This window comes from Falco rusticolus, chromosome 1 (assembly GCF_015220075.1).
Source record: "Falco rusticolus isolate bFalRus1 chromosome 1, bFalRus1.pri, whole genome shotgun sequence".
Taxonomy (NCBI): Eukaryota; Metazoa; Chordata; class Aves; order Falconiformes; family Falconidae; genus Falco; species Falco rusticolus.
The window spans coordinates 329858-347757 of NC_051187.1; the positions used below are offsets into that span (position 1 = coordinate 329858).

Consider the following 17900-nt stretch of genomic DNA (forward strand, 5'->3'; position numbering starts at 1 on the left):
CGCTCGCTCGGCTGCGGGCGGGCGGCGCCGCCGGTGACAGCGCGGCCATGCTGCGCAACGGGGCGGCGGGCGGCGGCGGCCCCGCGGCGGGCGGAGCGGCGGTGCCGCGGCCCGTGCGCGTCTGGTGCGACGGCTGGTGAGTGGGCCGGGCGCCGGGGCCGGGCGGGCTGTCGCGCTGGCCGGGGAAATAAACGCTGTTGGCTGCGCTGGTGCCTCCGGCTCCTCTGTGATCGCGGCGGGCCGGGCCGGTGCCCGGGCCCTACCGCCGAGCGCCGTCGGGCAGGGCGCGAGGTCGGGCCAGGCGCCTCGAGGCGGCGGCGGGGAGCGCGGTCACCGGGGTGGCGGCGGGGCCGGCGGAGAGCGGCGCGGTCCCGGGCCCGCGGGAAGGTCACCCCCTGCAGCTGCGCGGCCCGGCGGCCCCCTGGGCTGAAGCGGGGCCGTTGTCTTTCTAGCTATGACATGGTGCATTATGGCCACTCGAACCAGCTGCGCCAGGCGCGGGCCATGGGGGATTACCTGATTGTCGGAGTCCACACGGATGGTAAGAGGTTTCCTCAGCTTCTCCCCCCGCACTGCCTGTAGAGCTGCACGGCACCGTGACCCCCGGGAGCACAGGGACGCCCCGGCACCCCCAGGCTGCCTCCTGCCTCCCTGCCAGGCGTGGGGGCTCGGAACGAGAACCGTGTCTTTCCCGGGGCTGCCCCTTCCGCGCTGTCCGGGACGAGGGTTGAGGCTTTGGAGCTGGCAGCTGTTGCCTCAGGGGCGATCCATACTCCAAACCGGCTGAAAGTCGGTCTGGTTTTGTGGGTGTGAGCTGCAGAGCTGACACTCTGAAACAGGTTGCAGTGTGGAGAAAACTCTTTTGAAGCCCATCTGGAAGTTCAGTGCTGGGAACAGACTCGTGCGCATGAAGGTGGATTTTAAATGGGTTGTCGGATGCGTGTTTTCTACCGTGAACCAAGAGTAGCATGAAGCTGCTGTTTACAAGGGGAATTTCCCCTTGGGGGCTGCTGGGAGGCCCAGGTGGTCCCGTTGCCCCCCACCCCACAGGAGGTGTCGGCGCAGGGAGGCACTAGCGCCTTGTGCTTTGCGAGTGCGTTCCAGGGCCCTTGTTACATGCTTAGGAAATGTAACAGAATTAAAATTTTTTCTGATCTATTTGGGGTTTCCTTTTCTACCACAAACCAATTCCAATCTGAGAGTAAGCCTGCAGTGAAGTTCACCCACCTGTGAAATGAGTGAGGCTCCTGTAGGTGAGAGTCTTTGTAGCTGCAGTACATGCTTCTAACCGGGTTTTTCTGTTTCTTGCCCAGAGGAGATTGCCAAGCACAAGGGCCCCCCTGTCTTTACACAGGAAGAGAGGTACAAAATGGTGCAAGCCATCAAGTGGGTGGATGAGATTGCTCCAGGAGCTCCCTATGTCACCACACTGGAAACCCTGGACAAATATAACTGTGACTTCTGTGTGCATGGTGGTGAGTGGTATTCTGAGGTGATAGTTGTATTAACACAGTACCCCTGGGGCTTGTGTGCTCTTCATTTCCCTGCTGCAAACCAAGGAGCGTTCTGGCTAGGGTTAGCCATCAGGGCTACTTGGTGTGCACAGAGATCTGTCTTGCCAAACGCCTACACTGGGCAGTACGGCTACTTCTGCTCTTGTATTCTGGAGAAATGCTTCTGTGTGCTAGGCACCCTAAAAGCATCCAGATCCCTCAGTTTTAACTATCCCTTTCGCTTACAAAGGTGAAATGCATTGTCTGATGGTTATCCTGAGGCTGCCCTTAGCACTAGCAGGAATTGTGCACAGGGGAAAGTCATTACAAAACTTAAATGTGAAAATGCTGTTAAAAAGGTAAGTGTGCAGAAATACAATCATGTTTATATCTGCTTATCCTGGGATGAGATCAGATCTGAAAAGCTTCTCTCTCTTTATCCAGCTGATAAGCTGTTTGAGGGCTTAGCTGACTGTGTGGTCAGAGACCTAGTTCTTATTATGAACACATTTCAGTTTACAGTCACGGAAGAGCACCAGTGTTCTGAGGAAACATTCTTGCTTTTGTACTCTGTCCCTTTCTGGGACTGCTGCTTGTGTTCGTGCAGCCTCAGCCCCTCCTCCCTAGCCCTCTGAAGGTATTTTATTAGTTTAATCAGGAGTAGTCTTTGCACCCATTTCACGTATCGTTCCTCATCTGATCCCAGCCACCTGTTATCGATACGCCAAGTATTTCATTAAATGTAAATAAATCGTTAATCTTCTGTAAGATAGATAGGCTTTTTCACGTGGATGGGGTAATTATCGAATTCCTTGGTAACTGCCTGCTCTGAATGTGTTTGAGGTATGTGACCCCTTACCAGACTTGGTGAGAGATTATGGCAACAGAGAAGTGCTCGTGGCCTTTACTCCAGTTGCCCTGCATTTATCCCCTCTGCCAAATCATTCAGTGCTTCTCCCTGAATAATGCCCTTGCGTGCTGTAGTTTTGCCAGGCTGTGTTAGTGCAAAAGACAAGTTTTGAAATAGCTAAGCTTAACCGGGAAGGTGACAGGCAGCAAGCCTGCTGTTTCTGGCTCTCTCCTGGTGCACAGAGCCATGCTTGCAGGATGTTTTCTGTCCCTGTGCCCTGCGATGAGGGTATGGGGTTTTAGAAGAACTCCACTGCTTCCCTGAGCATGCCACCCGGCTATGAGAGAGGGTGAGCTTGTGAGCTGCCACCTGCGCTGTAAACTGGGTCTTCTGGTAAGCAAAAGCCAGCTTAGGTTTTCACTTGCGAAGATTTCATGCTATCACTAAAAGTATGTGAGAGGTGGTGTTAATAGAGTGAGCTGGGAACTGTGCCAAAGATGAACAGGAATTAACTCTGTAGAAGGGTGCTTGGTGTCACTGCAGAAGTGCCATCACTGAGGGGAAGAACTGGCTGTTGGAGGACTGTTTAATTGACTGAAAAAGTTGTAACAACGTAAACCAAGAGCTAAAACCAGTTCTAGAGAAGTTAAGGTGCTTTTTAACACCAAGGGTGATGGTAGCTGTTAACTGTCATTCAGACAATAATTCATTCATGCCTGCTGCTGGATTCACTACAAGGGCAACTGGCTCAGATTTTCGGGACTGTCTAAAAAGTGGACCAGATGGCTAATGGTGTTTAGCATCCAGGAATGTGCCTGTCTCCACAGACAGGGTAGTCTTGCAAACCCCTGGTGTTTCCATGGGTTGTGGGATGTATCCCTGTGTATGTGCAGGGATTTGGATTGCAGGAGTTCTCATCTGGTTTATGTGCCAGACATGTTCAGCTGCTGCTGTCGTTCTAAAATGGCTTTCATGCAGGAAGGCTTGGAGTGCAGTTCTGAGGCTTTTCTCTCTCTGTAGATGACATCACCTTAACGATAGATGGCAAGGATACCTATGAGGAAGTGAAGACAGCAGGGCGATACAGGTAACAGTTTACCTTCTTATCCTGTTTTGGACAGAGCTTCTGGGAGTTTGTGCCCTGAAGGGAAGTCAGGTGAAACACAGCTATATTCAGGTCACACTTCTAATTTTGCTGTAACGTGTGTCAGAACTTCAGTTGCTCCCACTGTTTTGGCTTTGGGAAGTGTTGCAGACCAGCAGCTGACTGGCAGGGCCTTCCTGCTCCTGGCAGATGCTGGCTCTGGTCTTGAAGCCTCCCTGGGAGTTAGCTCTGTTGGGAAGTATGTGCAAGGTAAGTTTTCCTCGCATGAGCAGTTGCTAAGGCATGAAGAAGATGCAGAGGCTCTGCAAATGAAAGCTGTACTTGATTATATCAAGAGCAGGTAGAAGGAGGACTTTCTCAGGACTGCCCCTGGTTTGGATTTATCAGGTGTTGCAGGTGTTCCTGTGGTAATGGTGGGAAGAGGCACATGCTTCTGTGGCTTCTGCTTTATCCTTTGCTTGTCTCCCTGCAGGGAATGCAAACGCACCCAAGGTGTGTCCACTACCGACCTCGTTGGCCGCATGCTGCTCATGACTAAGGCTCACCACAGCAACATAGTGAGTCAGAGGCTTTGGGTGGGAGTTTGAAGTCCAGGGCATATGCCAGCTCTTCCCTTTTGCTGTCCCAAATGGCAGTAGAGCTCCTGGGTCTGGCTCCTGGGTGCACAGAGAAGTGACAAGCTGATTACAGGCAGTGGCAGCAAAACAACCTGCTTATGTTTGCTTAAGCCTGTGTGAGATTGCAGTGTGATCTCAGCCCATGCTGCTTCGGAAAGGTGTGGAGGGATAAAAGCTTTGATCCCTTGTGACTGGCGTGGGCTTCAGGAACATTATGGGTACTACAGGCGAGCCTATGGCTTCTCCCAGGGTGAAACTATGTAGTACAGCCACGTTGATCTGTTGGCCCTGTGCTGCCAGAATTGGAAAGTCCTCTTCCTTCCCACTGAGCTGCATGCTTCTGCCTTCTGCTGTCTCTAGTCTTACCAGACCTTTCTTGAATCTCCTCAGCTCACTACCTGGTAGATAGCTAACCTAACTAAAGGAAAATAAAATAAGTAGTTTGATGTTGGTTAATGAGTTGAATTGGCTTGATAAACAAGCAACCTAGTGGACGGAGTCACCTAGATAACAGCTGGGATGAGACAAGGGGCCCACAAGAGAATTCAGGAGTTGAGGGATATCTTTTAATGTGCTGAGCTGTTATACCAGCTTAGCTGTAATATCTAAGTTCACGTCAAGGTCTGGCACAGTGCTACTAGTTGTCTGCAGAGATCTGAGCCTGGCTCTAGTGGAGTGTCTTTGGAAGAAGGAGGGACGCTGTCCAGGCAGGGGTTACATAGTTGAGAGAGGATGTAGGTATGCAAGAACCACAGCTGCTGTGCGTTGCCAGACTGGGATCAGATAGGGGCACGTTTCATCTGACTCATGCTGGGACATGACTGGTTTAGATATTAACTGGTTTGTCAGCATTCAGTGCCAGGGATCAATGGTGTGCAGTCTGAGCCTGGGCTTCCTAGCACTTCTGCCATATGCAAGCATGTTCTTGGTTGGATGAGCTTAAACATTTTGACTCTTTATCTCCCTTCAGGATGAGGACCTAGACTATCGGAAGCACACTGACAACTTTGGGAAGGTAATGTGAGTTCTGGTTGTGGACGTCTGGTTGTTGTCCTGTCTGAGAAGGATTCCCGATGTGTTTTCTGGCCTGTGTTGCAGGCTTGGGTTTTTTCCCCTCACATTTAGTAGTAACGTCAGTAAATGTCTGCTGCCCCTGTGAAGTAGCTGCCTTAGTCAGTCAATAGACAGGTGTGGCCACACAGGGCCAGCGAGTGAACTGTCCTTCAGCGGCACCACAGGGCTGCTGCACCCACTGAGACTTTGCTGTTTTTCTAGCTTGCTTGTAAATTATTGCTGCTTTCTTTGGGACCCAAGTGCCCATAGTTCCAGCCTAGGAAGAGCCTCCGTGGATGCTCCTTTTAGTGCTGATGTTTTTAAAGGTGTTGCATTAGGTCTGGGAAGCATTCACATAGCAGGCACGTAGCTAGCATGCTGTACTGCAGATTTCACGTGGTTGATCTTCAAGTAGCAGAGCAGTCCTCCTGGGGTTCTCTGCTGTCGTGTCCAGCTTGTATCTTGGGCTCTCTCTACAGAGCTATCGGCCCCTGGGCAGGGGTTGCTTGTTGTTCGTTTTTTTTTTTCTCCCTGGCTGTTGCATTGTCCCTCAGTGAGCACCTGGACCTACAGCTTGAGTAAGTCCTTTTTTACACACAGGGGCTTTGCTCACCAGGCTGAATCATCCTCTCTGTTCCCCACCATGTTGGGTTTTTTGAGCAGGCTTTATGGGGCTTGTTGGTCTGGCGTGGCTGTTTCCTGGTGCTTGGCTTTGGGGAGAGTGTCTGGGCACCAGGTACCCTGCATGACCCCTGCCAGCTGAGCCCCCTTCTGCATGCTGCCGTGTGTATGGCTTGCCCTGGTCGAGTTGCCTTTGTTCTTTCAAGGCTGGTAGACCAGCTAGTTTTAGGGGAGCAAAGCAGGTGCCGGAGCGGCTGACTCGGTGGCTGTTTCCAAAACTGCCACGTGGTGGGGATAAAGCTCCGTTTTCTGTTTCTCCGGCGCTGGGATCTGGCCCTTGCTGGGGGTGTGGGCGATCCCCTCCCGGCTAGGCACCCGTCAGCCAGGTCAGTGGGTAGCTGCCTGAAGGCTTGAGAAGAGTGTAGGTAGGTTGTGTGTTGTCTCCCTTAGTAAGCCTTGCCTCTCCTGGAACTTCGAGACTGCCCTGTTGCCTTCCTCCTTCCTGAGCTTTCTTCTCAGCATCTCCTTAGCTGGCTGTTGAGGGGACTATTTAGACTGTTTGGCAGAACAAAAAGGGGGTTTGTGAGATCACATAAATGTCTGGTGCCAGGAATTTAGAAGGTCCAAGCTGCTAAGAGTTGTGATACTTGGTAGCAAATTAAGGCTAGAAATTGCCTGCAGCAGTGTTCTGTGTGTTGGCTAAACCCCTTCCCAGAGCCTGAAAAGGAAAAGTGTGGCGTGTGTTTTCCCAGGGGCCAAAAGGGCACAGTCCCTGGACTGGTGTCTCACAGTTCCTACAGACATCTCAGAAGATAATCCAGTTTGCATCAGGGAAGGAACCACAGCCAGGGGACACGATCATCTACGTGGCTGGAGCCTTCGACCTGTTCCGTATCCTTGACTCTTGTTTTGTCAGGAAAGTAGTTGTTTGATGTTTTTGTGTTTTGAGGCAGCAGATTAAGATATTTGCCTCTCTCCCCTCCCCCCCCCCCCTTCTTTTTTTCCCTGTATTTCTCTCTGTATGTGAGGGAGGACACAGGAGTTCTTACTGTCAGTTTCTCAGTCACAGGACACTGAGAAAGGAGCTATAGCTCCTCTCTAGAGAGATTTGTGGCTTTGCAGGGTTTCAGGAAGACAGTTGGACATCTCCATGCTCTAGTGATCACACTGTAGTCCCTCTTGAGGACTGGCTGTCGTAGAAGAGTGACTGCACAGGGCAACTGGAGCAGACACTTTGTCCCTGCGACAGTCTTTGAGTCCTTGTGCCAGAACACCCGAAACAAGTAGAAATTCTGGACAGAGGCAAAGTTGAGTCCCTATAAGGTGGAGCTGAAAAGATGTCTGGCTTTGCCCTGAACCTCCAGAAAGTGGAGCCCAAGAAGGAAGAAAGGCCATAGGCAGAGAGTAACACAAAAATAAAGTCCTTGGGATTCCTGTCTCCCACTGTCGTTTTTCGGTGCATCTGTCTGTGTCTTCTTTTCCCTCTTTTCAGTGTTAGCTTCAGTTCCTTAAATAGGTCTACAGATATTGGGCATGTAGATTTCCTGGAGAAGGTTCACCAGCTGGCAGAGAAACCCTACATCATTGCTGGGCTGCATTTTGATCAGGTCTGTATATAACATGGTCCAAAGACAGAGCAGCTTGGCCCCTGTTCTTTCTGAAACAAGCAAGCTGTGCTTGTCAAAACAGGGTTTTCATGTTGGGAGAAGGGCATTGCTTTGTGTCTCTTCTGATTGTGCCTGGTGCTTTGCTTTAGGAAGTAAATCGCTACAAAGGGAAGAACTATCCCATCATGAACATCCATGAGAGAACACTCAGTGTCTTGGCCTGTAGGGTAAGAGTCTGTCGGGTAGGTGCCTCTGTGCTGTTCCAGAAATTGCCCGGAGCTGTGTGGCGTTCACCTGAAGCCAACAATTTTGCATGAGTTCTTTGGCATGCACTGAGAAGGCAAAGACAAGGGTGATCGTTTTGGCTACCAGAGGTGCTGGCGTGCTCTTGGGAAGGATTGCTAGGCTCCTCTCATCCTGGCTGACCTGAGCTGTTGAACTTTTCCATCTCCGTTCCACTGGCACTGAAGAGGCAGGATGCCTTGCAGAGCACTGCTCTATTTGTGCAAAGACAGATATGTTGTAGAAAACTCTCTGCTACCTGCATCAGGGGAGAAAATACCTGGGAATGAAATGTGGGGAGGCCCAGGAATGTGTGCCCTGAGAAACTAACTTTTGGGTTTGCTTATAGATGCACTACCAGAAAGCTTATACTTTAGTGGAGAAAAAAGATGCTGTGTGACAAGCAGTGACTACTAAACCCACTTTCCTGTTCCCTTATTTGAGTTCTGAACTCTATAATCAGCTGACCTGCTCAGGTCTGTTTGGGAAGCAGGCTGGCCTCTGTTTTGGGGTTGTGTTTTTGTAGGTTTTGGGGTTTTTAAATCTGGACTCTACCTGGTTTCTTTTCTAGTATGTCTCGGAAGTGGTGATTGGAGCCCCATACGCTGTCACTGCTGATCTGCTGGATCACTTCAGGGTGAGAGTCTTGGCATATAGATGGACGTGAAGGTGTTGCTGTGTGATGTGCTTAGGGAGCTAAAGTGGTGCAGGAAAACACAGGGATGTAGAAGAGAGATGGTCCTGCTCAGCTGGATTACAGGGAGTTCCAGATGCCCTGCCAAGCCTGGTACAGGAGAGGTGGCTTTGCTCGTCTCCAGGCTGTGCAGCAGTGAGGGCAACACAGGGAAAGTTCCTGTCATCTTTTTGGATCCTGTCAGTGACTTTATGTCCTTCTCCAGGTAACACTTGTATGTCACGGGATGACTGAGGTGGTGCCAGACAAGGACGGTTCTGATCCATACGAGGTAAGCTACTAGCTGATGTTGTCTGTGCTTCTTTGTCAGTATTTCATAGATACAGCATGCTTGGCTTTGTGTTCCTGAGCTGAGAATTTGTATTGCAGAGGATGCTACCCAAGCAAGTCCTTGGCAGGTGATGCTGGTTTTCATCCACCCCTGCCTGAGGGCAGCTACTTGGAGCAAAGCTTGTAAATTATTCAGCACAGCTCTGTTTTTAGTCACTGTTTTATTTTGCCTGTTTCTGATGCTTTTATGTCAGAGTGAGAAGCCCTGTAATCTTTGCTCTATGCCAGTCCTGGGCAGCTCCCATATACATTAAGCTTTGCTTTCAGTAATTATTTATTCTGCCTCCTAGGAGATCATTTTGTATTGTGCCTGGCCAGGTGCCCACAGGGACCTGCCGTGACTTCTGCTCAGCTTTCACTACTGAGCTGTAGACCCAGAGGTCCTGCGTGTTTTTCACAGCTGAGTTTGCTGTGTTTGTTCACAGGAACCGAAGAGACGTAGCATCTTCCAGCTGGTGGACAGTGGCAGCAACCTCACCACAGATTTGATTGTGCAAAGAATCATCAAGAACAGGTTGGCTTTCTTCTTCATCTTCCACTTCTGTTGCATACTGTTCCATCCAGCTTGGCGGAGGACTAATTAATAGGACAGGAAGAGAAGGGGTTATCTAAAGGCACAGAGTCAGTTAACTGGTCCTTCATCTTTCATAGTTTGGGCAGGTTACTTAGATGTGGATGTACTGGACTCTACAGGAAAAGGAACAGCTAAACTCTGCTGTCAGAATGCGCTTTGGAGCACGTTTTATTTTTCTTCCTTCTCTATTATTGATAACATTTCCTTGATGTATTCTTGGGGAAGGAAGCATGTTGCTTCTTTCAGAGCTTTGCTCTTTTAGGCCTGAGCCCTTCACCTGCAGTGACCTTGGCTCAGGTCAGCAATAAACTAGATTTTGCTATTACGGCACTAAGTGGTCTGTCCCAGGACAGACCAAGCTCAGAACAGCAGCATCTTCCACAGGGGGAGAAACAGGTGTCTGACCAGTGTGGGAGCCTGGAACTTCAGAGTGACGGTAACAGCCGTGGGAAGCTCTGGGTACTGACTCTTGAAGAGGAGTCCAGGGGTTACTGGTGAGGTTTCTGAAGTACTCTTAGGACAAAGCAGCGTAGGAGGAACCAGTGCTCCCATGCTCCAGGTGCTTTTAGTCTACTAGAGATGGATGGATGAGAATCATGTGGCATTTTGTGATTGATGCAGGCTGGAATTTGAAGCTAGGAACCAGAAGAAGGAAGCAAAAGAGCTGGCTGTGCTGGAGGCCATGAAAAGACTGGAAGACGAGAAGCACTAGGCCAGCAGAGTGGACACATGGGTCACAGAGTGCTGCAGCCTCACCCTTTTGAGAAGCAGACAGCTCTTTGAGGGGGGACCCCGAATGGGGACACTGCTGCTGGCATGCAGGATGTGCTGTCCTACCCTTTTCTGTCCTAGCTCCTCCTGCACTAATTATGCAGCTATAATGAGTTGGGATCCTGCTGCCTAGTTTTTCCTCAGTTAATCAGCGCCCATCCCCTTTCCCAGGAGAAGAGTTGGCAAAAGAAAAAAAAAAAAGCAGTTTTAATTATAACTAATGTTTTAACATGTTGATGTGATTTTACCTTCTGCCATTTCTGGCTTTTAGTAGGAGGGAAACGGAGCAGCTGCCCAGGCCCTCTGGCCCTCCACCTTTGGCTGTCCTGACCAGTCTGCATTCCAGGGTGGCCCTTTGGGCAGTGGTGTAGGGTGGCTGGACAGGCTGGGAAGAGTGGCCTCGGCCTTCCCAGGGAAAGGACATGGCACCTGCAGTTCCTCCTGTGAGTTTTCGGTTAGGGACACCAGGCCATCGGTGTGCTGGCTGCTGCAGGTCCTGACGGGTCCTGTGCTTGGGGGTTCGCTGTGCCGCCTCTCCCAGCTGCTGCCTCTGCACAGATACCAGACCCAAAGCTACTTTGGGTTTAGCTGGATAAAGCCTCTCTCCGCTGTCACTGGGGCCAGCAAATTGTTTGCTGCCCCAGTAACAAGCAGCAGTATGGCACCTGGCAGCACAGGGACCCTCGATTTTGTGCTTTCCCTGGTGGGTTGAGGCGTTCCTCTGCACAAGAGGAGTGGGAACTCTGTGGGCTTTTGCCAAAGGCTGTTCCTGTTGTGAGGCAGTAGTGCCAGGTGTTGCATGTAGGCCTTGCTCGGAGCTCTGCTTGCTGCTGCTGCCAGAGCCCAGCTTGTGCCTGACGGTTACCCAAGGGAGGGACCTTGTCAGCTGAAGTCTCATGGTGGCTCATGAGGGCTGACATGCAGCACACATGCCCCTGTGGGGAGGTGCGGGGCCTGAAGAAATGGGTGCTGGGCTGAGCCCCTTTCTGCCTCTTACATTCCAGGGTGCTGTGGTGGGTGTCCTGGGCCGCTCCCTGCGCCATGTTGTACAGTCTTTCCGTGCCGGTTCTGTTGTCCTCTCTGTTGTAAACTTATGTTGCTGATCACTAATAAAATGTTGAAGAGTTTTGTGTGTTGGTCTCTTTGGGGCTTGAGCCTGGGTAGCAGAAGGGGGGCAGACCCCCCGCTGGAGATTCTTCAAGCAGCAGCTTTTCCCTGGAGCTGTGGGTGGGAGCCAGGAAGACACTGCTGTGCCCACAGAACAAGCATGTTGGCTTTGGAAAGCCCAGTCTGAGCGCTGGGGCATGTTGGGTTTGTTCTGGTACAGGGGATAGGGATCACTCTGGCTAGAAGCCATTTGTTCTCCTTGTGGGAGGAGGTTTTTTCCTGAATCCTCTAGAAAATTGGTCTAGACAGTGTGAGGGAGGCCTTAGCTTTACTGTGTTTTGGCGTTTTATGCTTTCTGGATTCTAAAACAGCAGCACAATTGGCACTGGAAAGGTGAGTGTCTCAGCAGTTCACCAGGCAGGTGACCATGGTGCGTGCAGAGGGTGGAGGTGACCTGAATTCTGCTGCTGGCTTCATGTATGCCAAAGCAGTGTCTGCGAGCAGTTGTGGTGGGTCTGTCCTGCTGCCTGGAGGGGCTGCAGTGGGGTCTGATCAGCTGTGGAGTGTGGGGTCTCATGGCTGCGTAGTTGCTAATCCCAGAGCCTGTGTTCATTACCGAAATGCCAGTACACTGATGTGTTATCTGTGACGAGCCAAGACACCCACCCATTGGGGAGCACTCCCTGCCGAGCACCAGGCTGGAGTGACTGCAGAACCTGGAGCCTCCTGCCCTCCTTGATGGAGCCCCTCGGGTGCCTGCGGCAGGAACGGCAGCCCCATCCCCACGATGTGGTGAGCACAGGCGATACTGCGTGTCTGCTCATCCAAGGCTCCTCACAGACGGTTGCCCCTGCAGGCCCAGGCAAGCCCTTGCTGCTGCTGCTGCTCTGCTGCTGTGTAGAGGCTGCTTCACTGCATCTCCAGGCAGGACCAGGGTTTTGCCCTCCCTGACCTCCCACTGCTGTTGGGCAGCTCGGGGACCTGCCCCGACCAAACCGGGCTGGCAGGACCGCAGCGCTCCGGGGCCACCGCCTCCATCGCCAGGCGGAGGCCCTGCCCTCTCGGGGCGGTGGCGCCCGCGGGGAAAGAGCCGCTCGCTGCCCGGGCCGCCAAGGGGCTCTGCCCGCCGGGACCGGGTAAGACTCGGGGCGCGCCCTGGCATGGACCCTCCCGCGCCCCGCAGAGCCGTCCTCCGCCGCCGCGTCCCCCCCGCCGCGAGCACCGACCCCGACCGCAGCGGGACACGGGACACCGGAGAGGCGGTCGCACGTTTATTGAGGGCGGCCCAGCCGGGAGCGCGGCCGGCGGCGGGAACCGGCGCCAGCCCCCCTCGCCGCCGGCTGGTGTAACGGGCCATCACTCCTTGAACTTCCACTCCTGCCGGCACATGGGGCAGTGCTGCTGGACCTGCTGCGAGTTCAGCCACTTGAGGATGCAGTGCATGTGGAAGCAGTGCGAGCACTGCCCCCACACCAGCGGGCAGTCGTCGCCGGGCACCTTGCCTGCGGCATGGACAGGCCGTCAGGCCCGGCGCGGACGGACCGCTAGGCCCGCCCGCCCGCCCGCCCGCCCGCCCGCCCGCCCGGCGCCGCACTCACAGTCGGGGCAGCAGCCGTTGAAGGCCATCCGGCAGATCCCGCAGTTCTCGTCGTTGGCCACCCACAGCCAGGAGGCCACGCCGTGCCAGGTCCGCACGCGCACCCGCATCGCGCTGCCACCGCCCCGCCGGAAATCCCGCCCCCGCCCCCAAGGCCCAGCGCACAAGCGCGCGCGGCTGCCGCGCCTTTGCCGCTGGCCCCGCCTTTTCCGCTTCCGGCGTCGGCACAGCGCGGCCGGAAGTGCAGGCCCCGGAGCGGAGCCGCCATCATGGCCGACAAGATGGACATGTCCCTGGACGATATCATTAAGCTCAACCGGAGCCAGCGAGGGGCTGGCCGGGGCGGTGGCCGGGGCGGCCGGGGCAGGGGTGGCGCCACCCGCGGGGGCGGGCCCGGCCGGGGCGGCGTGGGAGCCGGGCGAGCGGGAGGCGGCGGCCCCGTGCGGAACAGGCCGGTGATGGCCCGGGGCGGCGGCAGGAACCGGCCCGCGCCCTACAGCCGGGTAGGGAGCGCGGCGGGGCGGGTGGGGAACGTGGTCGCTCGACGGGCTTGGCGGCGGGCTGGGGAACCAGGCCCGGGCCGAGCGTTCGGCGCGGCGGGGCGGGCGGCGGTGGGCTGGGGCGGGGGGACCGCGGGGTGGGGGGCGGGCCCGGCCGGCGGCCCTTTGTCCGCTCCTGGTGGGGGGTGCGGCGTGGCCGGCGGCGGCCTTGGCCCGCGGTGCCCCGGCGCCAGTCACCGAGGTCCTGGTTTCGTTGCAGCCGAAGCAGCTTCCCGAGAAGTGGCAGCACGACCTGTTCGACAGTGGCTTCGGGGCGGGGGCCGGCGTGGAGACCGGCGGGAAGCTGCTCGTCTCGAACCTGGACTTCGGTGTCTCAGACGCAGACATCCAGGTAGGGGCTGGGGAGCAGCACCGCTGGGTACGTGGGGGCGGTTCGCCGGGGGTTTCATTCATAGCGTCGGGGTGGGGCACACATGGCGCCCGCGGGAGCTCCGCAGGTCCCGCTGCTTTGTGTGCCCGTAACGGAAGATCCTCGAGTGAACTAGCTCTGCAGGCGTGATGGGTTTGTGCCACCAGTGTCTGTCCTGCAGCGGTTCTGGTCATCCTGAGGGGGCTGCGATTTAGAAAAACTGCTGTCTTCTGCAGAGCGGCAGCCAATTACATTGTGAGTGACTCTGCCGCAGCGCACGCAGGAAGGTGCTGCTGTTTGTCTGCATCCAGCTGTGACTGGAGAATTTACAGTGAACTGTGTGAACTCTTAGGTCTGCATAGTTGCAGAAGTTTGTAACTGCACCGTGTGTATACCTATGTGCTCTGCATTTATGGGATCCACTCTCACAGCATTGTTAAGGTCATGTTCTGCTGAGCATTGAGGTGTTCCTGTGGATGCATCCATTGGTATAGCTGGGAAGATTTATTTGTGGGGGAGAGCTCGCTTGCCTGGTGTTGTGAGTGGTTTAGTCACTTAAAGAGTGACCCAGGGAAGGGGGCGAGATGCACCATCACACCTAAGCTGCAGCATCTGTGGTACCTGGTGCATTAAGTCTTCTAGCCAAGTTACTTGTGGTCGTATCCCTTGTTTCAGGGATCCTTGGGTGAGAACCTGCTGGATTCTTTCAGTTGGGTGTACGGTACCATCCGTCTCTGTGGCTGCGCAGGTCGGGAGGGGTTGAGGCATGGTGCTCCCACCTGGCCGTGAGGACATGGTTACGAGTGGGCAGCAAGTTGTGCAGAAATAAACGTTTGCAAATACCAGGTGCGTTCCCACTGAGGGCTCTGCTGGCGTGGTTATGCTGCAAAATGCTTCGTTTTAAATCAGCTTCTGGTCCTTGCCAGGGAAAACCAAACAACTTTTATGCTTTCTTCATTGGTTAATTCATTCCAATTCCTCTACGTGCTGCGCTGGCTGCGCCTGGGGAATTGGAAGTGAGCTTTTTCAGGTCACCTAGTTACTGGGTAATATGCTTAAAACCACCTCTTTTCCTCATATAAGTTCAGATTTGGTTTAAATAAGTTTTTTTGTTGTAGTCAGGCCCTGATGTTAAAAAAAAAAAAACAACAACAAAAAAAAACCACCTCAGTTTAACCAGCTCCTGCACTTTGTGCAGCAGTTGGGATTCACTTTTCCACTGCTGGCTTGGGCTGAGGTATGGACAAAACCTCCACCTATGATTTATTTAGCAGCAAAGCTGACCTAATGACTTTGCACCTATTTGTTACTACCCATCACATAATTTAGTGCTGCCTCAGATGTGGTGATTGCTTTCTTTGTTTCTATGCTAATTGCGTCATTAACATGGTACATCGCAGCTTCAGTGGTGTACAGGCAGGAACCAGTGGCTGGAAGGAACTTTGAATGCACGTTGCTCTTGGAGGAGCTGTGCAGCATCTCTCCCTGGGCATTCACTGCTGCTTGGGGGGAACCCATGTCACCTGCAGGGCCAAGAGAAGCTGGCTCTGGAAAAATGGCTGAGCACCACCTCACCTGTGCTGCGCCCTGTTCCAGAAAGCTTCTATTGAGTGCCATGTAACATTTACCTCTGCTGAATAAGCACAAGGGAGGAGCTGGCCTGCAGCCCTGCCTGATACACTTCTTGCTTAGGAAGTGGGAGAACATGCATTGTGCTCCATCAGATGCTTGGGGCAGTAGTTCACAGAGACAGCTGCGTGGCAGTCGGGCTTTGCAGCAGATACTGTAGAAGGTGGCCTGTCCCTCTGGGCACTCGGCAGCTCTGGTGTAGGTGTGGAGCTTCTGAGGCATGGGGTATAGCAGAAACTGGCAAAGGCAAGGTGTCCTTGTTGACTTTGCAAATGCAGCACCAGTGAAACAAAATTGATGGCTCCATTGCTGCCTTTTCACTTCCATCCTTTGTGAAGGTAAATGACATACTTCAGTAGAGGACTTTCCTAACCTCAATTTTTGGTTATATTCCTCATGGGCTGTGTTTTTAAATTGCACCTTGTCTAATGAAGATTTAAAAGACAAAAAATAGAAATGCACAGCACAATGAAACTGTGATCATCTCATGAATCCCTGTGTTCACACAGATCATTTCTCCTCTATGAAGTGGATTAGGGTCTGGATTATTTTTAAATAGTCACCCCATTGACTCAACCTCAACAAAAAGACCTACAGTTTCCCTGGGAAATGAAACAGGTCAGCATCCCTTAAGCCTGCTTCGCTGGCTATGAATGTGCACCATGCAAGTGATGAAGTCCTGCCTGTTTTTGCCACCTGTGGCAACTTTCTGGAACACTTCTGATGGGCTTGTGCTCTCCTCTTTCATCAGCGCTTTTCCTGAGTTGTCAATGATGTTTTTGAAAGGCACCTGCAGTTGCTGAGACTGGCTGTGTATGGGGAGCGGCCAGCGCTGTCTCTTGGCTGTGCACTGTTTGCAGTGCTGATAGATGTGTACGCTCTTCTCCCTCTCTTAGGAGCTCTTTGCAGAGTTTGGGACCTTGAAGAAGGCAGCTGTGCACTATGATAGGTCTGGCCGCAGTCTAGGGACAGCAGACGTGCATTTCGAAAGGAAGGCAGATGCTCTGAAAGCAATGAAGCAGTATAATGGAGTCCCCTTGGATGGTGAGTCCATGTGGCCATCCCCATAACGCGCTTTGCTGGCTGGCTGGAGCAGCCCGTGTGCCCATGTCCCCGCGCACAGGCTCACAGGCTGCTCTTCCTCCAGGGCGTCCCATGAACATTCAGCTGGTCACATCACAGATCGACACACAGAGGAGACCAGCACAGAGGTGAGATGCCGTATGGCCATGGGAGTCACTGTGCCTGGTCGGCGTGGGGTGGGAACATACTGAGCCCCTCTCTGTGCAGGAAGCATGGATCCCTCTCCTGTTCAGCAAACTTCTGCCTCCTGTGTGGGTTAACTGGAACGTGCTAAACCAGTCGCTTTTTAAAAATCACAGTGTAAACAGAGGTGGCATGACCAGAAACCGTGGTGGTTCAGGAGGATTTGGTGGTGGAGGAGGCAACAGGCGAGGTACTCGTGGTGGAAACAGAGGGAGAGGCAGAGGAGCTGGAAGAACTTCCAAACAGCAGCTCTCCGCAGAAGAACTAGATGCACAGCTGGATGCTTACAATGCCAGGGTAAGTGCTGTGTGGGTGCTGTCTGCAGGCTCCCCACAGCATCTCATTCTGGGAAACACTGGCAGCCTGGAGCCAGCCGGAAAGAGAAAGCATTTTCTCCAGGTCACTGGAATAAAACAGTCTCCCTCTAAAGCTGAGCAGTACCTGGGTCCAGTAGTTGGCTTTACTTTTCAGAACACTTTGTCAACTGCTGTTACTGACAGCCAAGAAACAGCCCCTTCCCCAGCTCCCTGGGGCCGGTGTAGGGCAGGCTGTTTCAGCACCGCAGAGATAATGGGGTGCAGAAAGGGGAAAACAAAGAAAAACCCTGGGGTGCTAGTGGAGGCAAGGCCAGTGACACTGGTGGCAGATACAAGTCCTTACATGTGGAGCCATGCGCATTGTTTGCTGCTTTCAGAAGCAGCTCAGATGTCTCTGCCATGGCCAGATTAAAATTTCAGTAGAGGACCCAGGTCACGTGTATGCGACAGCAGTGGGGTCTGTGTCATAGGAATAGGATAGAAGGGAGGTGAGAGATGGAAGAAACGGAATGAGCAGAATTTCAGAACAAGATCGCATGGGGAGGGGAAGTGCAGTGGGGCAGTTCGCAGTTGCACCTCTGTGTGCTGTGGGGGGGTCAGCTGTGCCCAGGCTGGCACCAGAACGGGCTGTGGCCCGATGCGCCGTCCCTGGTGGGCAATGGCTGTGGTCTGTGGCAGTGTGAGGGCTGGCTGGGCGGATGGCGTTGTGGGGTGTGCGGTGACGGCTGCTCTCTCTTCCAGATGGATACCAGCTAAAGCAGCGGGCACCGTGCGCAGGGAAGGACTCCGATCTCGCTCCACGCTCCCTGGCAGGGGCCGCGGCTGTAGCTACTAATACTGAGGACGGGATTTGTTTTACTTTTACGTTCTGGGATAGGTTTTAAACTCCTGTAAAGGTTTTTTTTAATTCTGAAGCAGACCTGTTTTGTACCGAGTTATTTTTGGGATAAATTTTACTGGTTGACTGTTGGGCCGAGGTGGCTTTTACACCTTTGCCGTAATAAAATAGAACCGTGTCTAGAGCTGTGGACGCCTGCTCCGCGCCGCCCTGCCCGGCCCGGCCCGGCCCGGCCCGCGC

The 17900-nt window shown here is 53.6% G+C and overlaps 3 protein-coding genes across 9 annotated transcripts; 2 read left to right on the forward strand and 1 right to left on the reverse strand.

Annotated features, from left to right (window-relative positions):
• The first annotated feature begins 10 nt into the window (after nucleotides 1-10).
• Nucleotides 11-11125, forward strand: PCYT2 (phosphate cytidylyltransferase 2, ethanolamine). Of its 7 annotated transcripts, none has more exons than XM_037402632.1 (13): nucleotides 11-136; nucleotides 453-541; nucleotides 1314-1475; nucleotides 3364-3430; nucleotides 3921-4005; nucleotides 5036-5080; nucleotides 6492-6630; nucleotides 7264-7346; nucleotides 7496-7588; nucleotides 8200-8265; nucleotides 8528-8593; nucleotides 9078-9166; nucleotides 9848-11125. In XM_037402632.1, exons 1-13 carry the CDS (start codon nucleotides 48-50, stop codon nucleotides 9936-9938), a joined length of 1164 nt encoding a protein of 387 aa, XP_037258529.1. In that variant the 5' UTR covers nucleotides 11-47; the 3' UTR covers nucleotides 9939-11125. The 7 variants fall into 7 exon arrangements, with proteins under 7 accessions (XP_037258529.1, XP_037258537.1, XP_037258546.1 ...); XM_037402640.1 differs by having other exon boundaries at nucleotides 7496-7573; XM_037402649.1 differs by lacking the exon at nucleotides 5036-5080.
• Nucleotides 11126-12361: 1236 nt separating this feature from the next.
• Nucleotides 12362-12863, reverse strand: ANAPC11 (anaphase promoting complex subunit 11). The gene is made up of 2 exons (XM_037402803.1): nucleotides 12703-12863; nucleotides 12362-12606 (listed from the first exon to the last, which is right to left on the reverse strand). The coding sequence occupies exons 1-2, from the start codon at nucleotides 12809-12811 to the stop codon at nucleotides 12461-12463; spliced, it is 255 nt and encodes an 84-aa protein (XP_037258700.1). The 5' UTR covers nucleotides 12812-12863; the 3' UTR covers nucleotides 12362-12460.
• An 11-nt stretch (nucleotides 12864-12874) lies between these two features.
• ALYREF (Aly/REF export factor) lies at nucleotides 12875-17844 on the forward strand. The gene is made up of 6 exons (XM_037402778.1): nucleotides 12875-13204; nucleotides 13461-13592; nucleotides 16136-16283; nucleotides 16387-16450; nucleotides 16622-16802; nucleotides 17564-17844. The coding sequence occupies exons 1-6, from the start codon at nucleotides 12971-12973 to the stop codon at nucleotides 17576-17578; spliced, it is 774 nt and encodes a 257-aa protein (XP_037258675.1). The 5' UTR covers nucleotides 12875-12970; the 3' UTR covers nucleotides 17579-17844.
• Nucleotides 17845-17900: the final 56 nt, after the last annotated feature.

What these genes read in the sequence shown, in the direction of transcription:
- PCYT2 (XM_037402632.1), top strand. Translation starts at nt 48, where the DNA reads ATGCTGCGCAACGGGGCGGCGGGCGGCGGCGGCCCCGCGGCGGGCGGA. An exon ending in TGTCGGAGTCCACACGGATG is followed by an intron (nt 542 to 1,313) that starts GTAAGAGGTTTC and finishes TTTCTTGCCCAG; the next exon opens with AGGAGATTGCCAAGCACAAG. An exon ending in CTGGGCTGCATTTTGATCAG is followed by an intron (nt 7,347 to 7,495) that starts GTCTGTATATAA and finishes GCTTTGCTTTAG; the next exon opens with GAAGTAAATCGCTACAAAGG.
- ANAPC11 (XM_037402803.1), bottom strand. Translation starts at nt 12,811, where the DNA reads ATGCGGGTGCGCGTGCGGACCTGGCACGGCGTGGCCTCCTGGCTGTGG. An exon ending in CAACGGCTGCTGCCCCGACT is followed by an intron (nt 12,607 to 12,702) that starts GTGAGTGCGGCG and finishes TCCATGCCGCAG; the next exon opens with GCAAGGTGCCCGGCGACGAC.
- ALYREF (XM_037402778.1), top strand. Translation starts at nt 12,971, where the DNA reads ATGGCCGACAAGATGGACATGTCCCTGGACGATATCATTAAGCTCAAC. An exon ending in TCTCAGACGCAGACATCCAG is followed by an intron (nt 13,593 to 16,135) that starts GTAGGGGCTGGG and finishes TCCCTCTCTTAG; the next exon opens with GAGCTCTTTGCAGAGTTTGG. An exon ending in TAATGGAGTCCCCTTGGATG is followed by an intron (nt 16,284 to 16,386) that starts GTGAGTCCATGT and finishes CTCTTCCTCCAG; the next exon opens with GGCGTCCCATGAACATTCAG.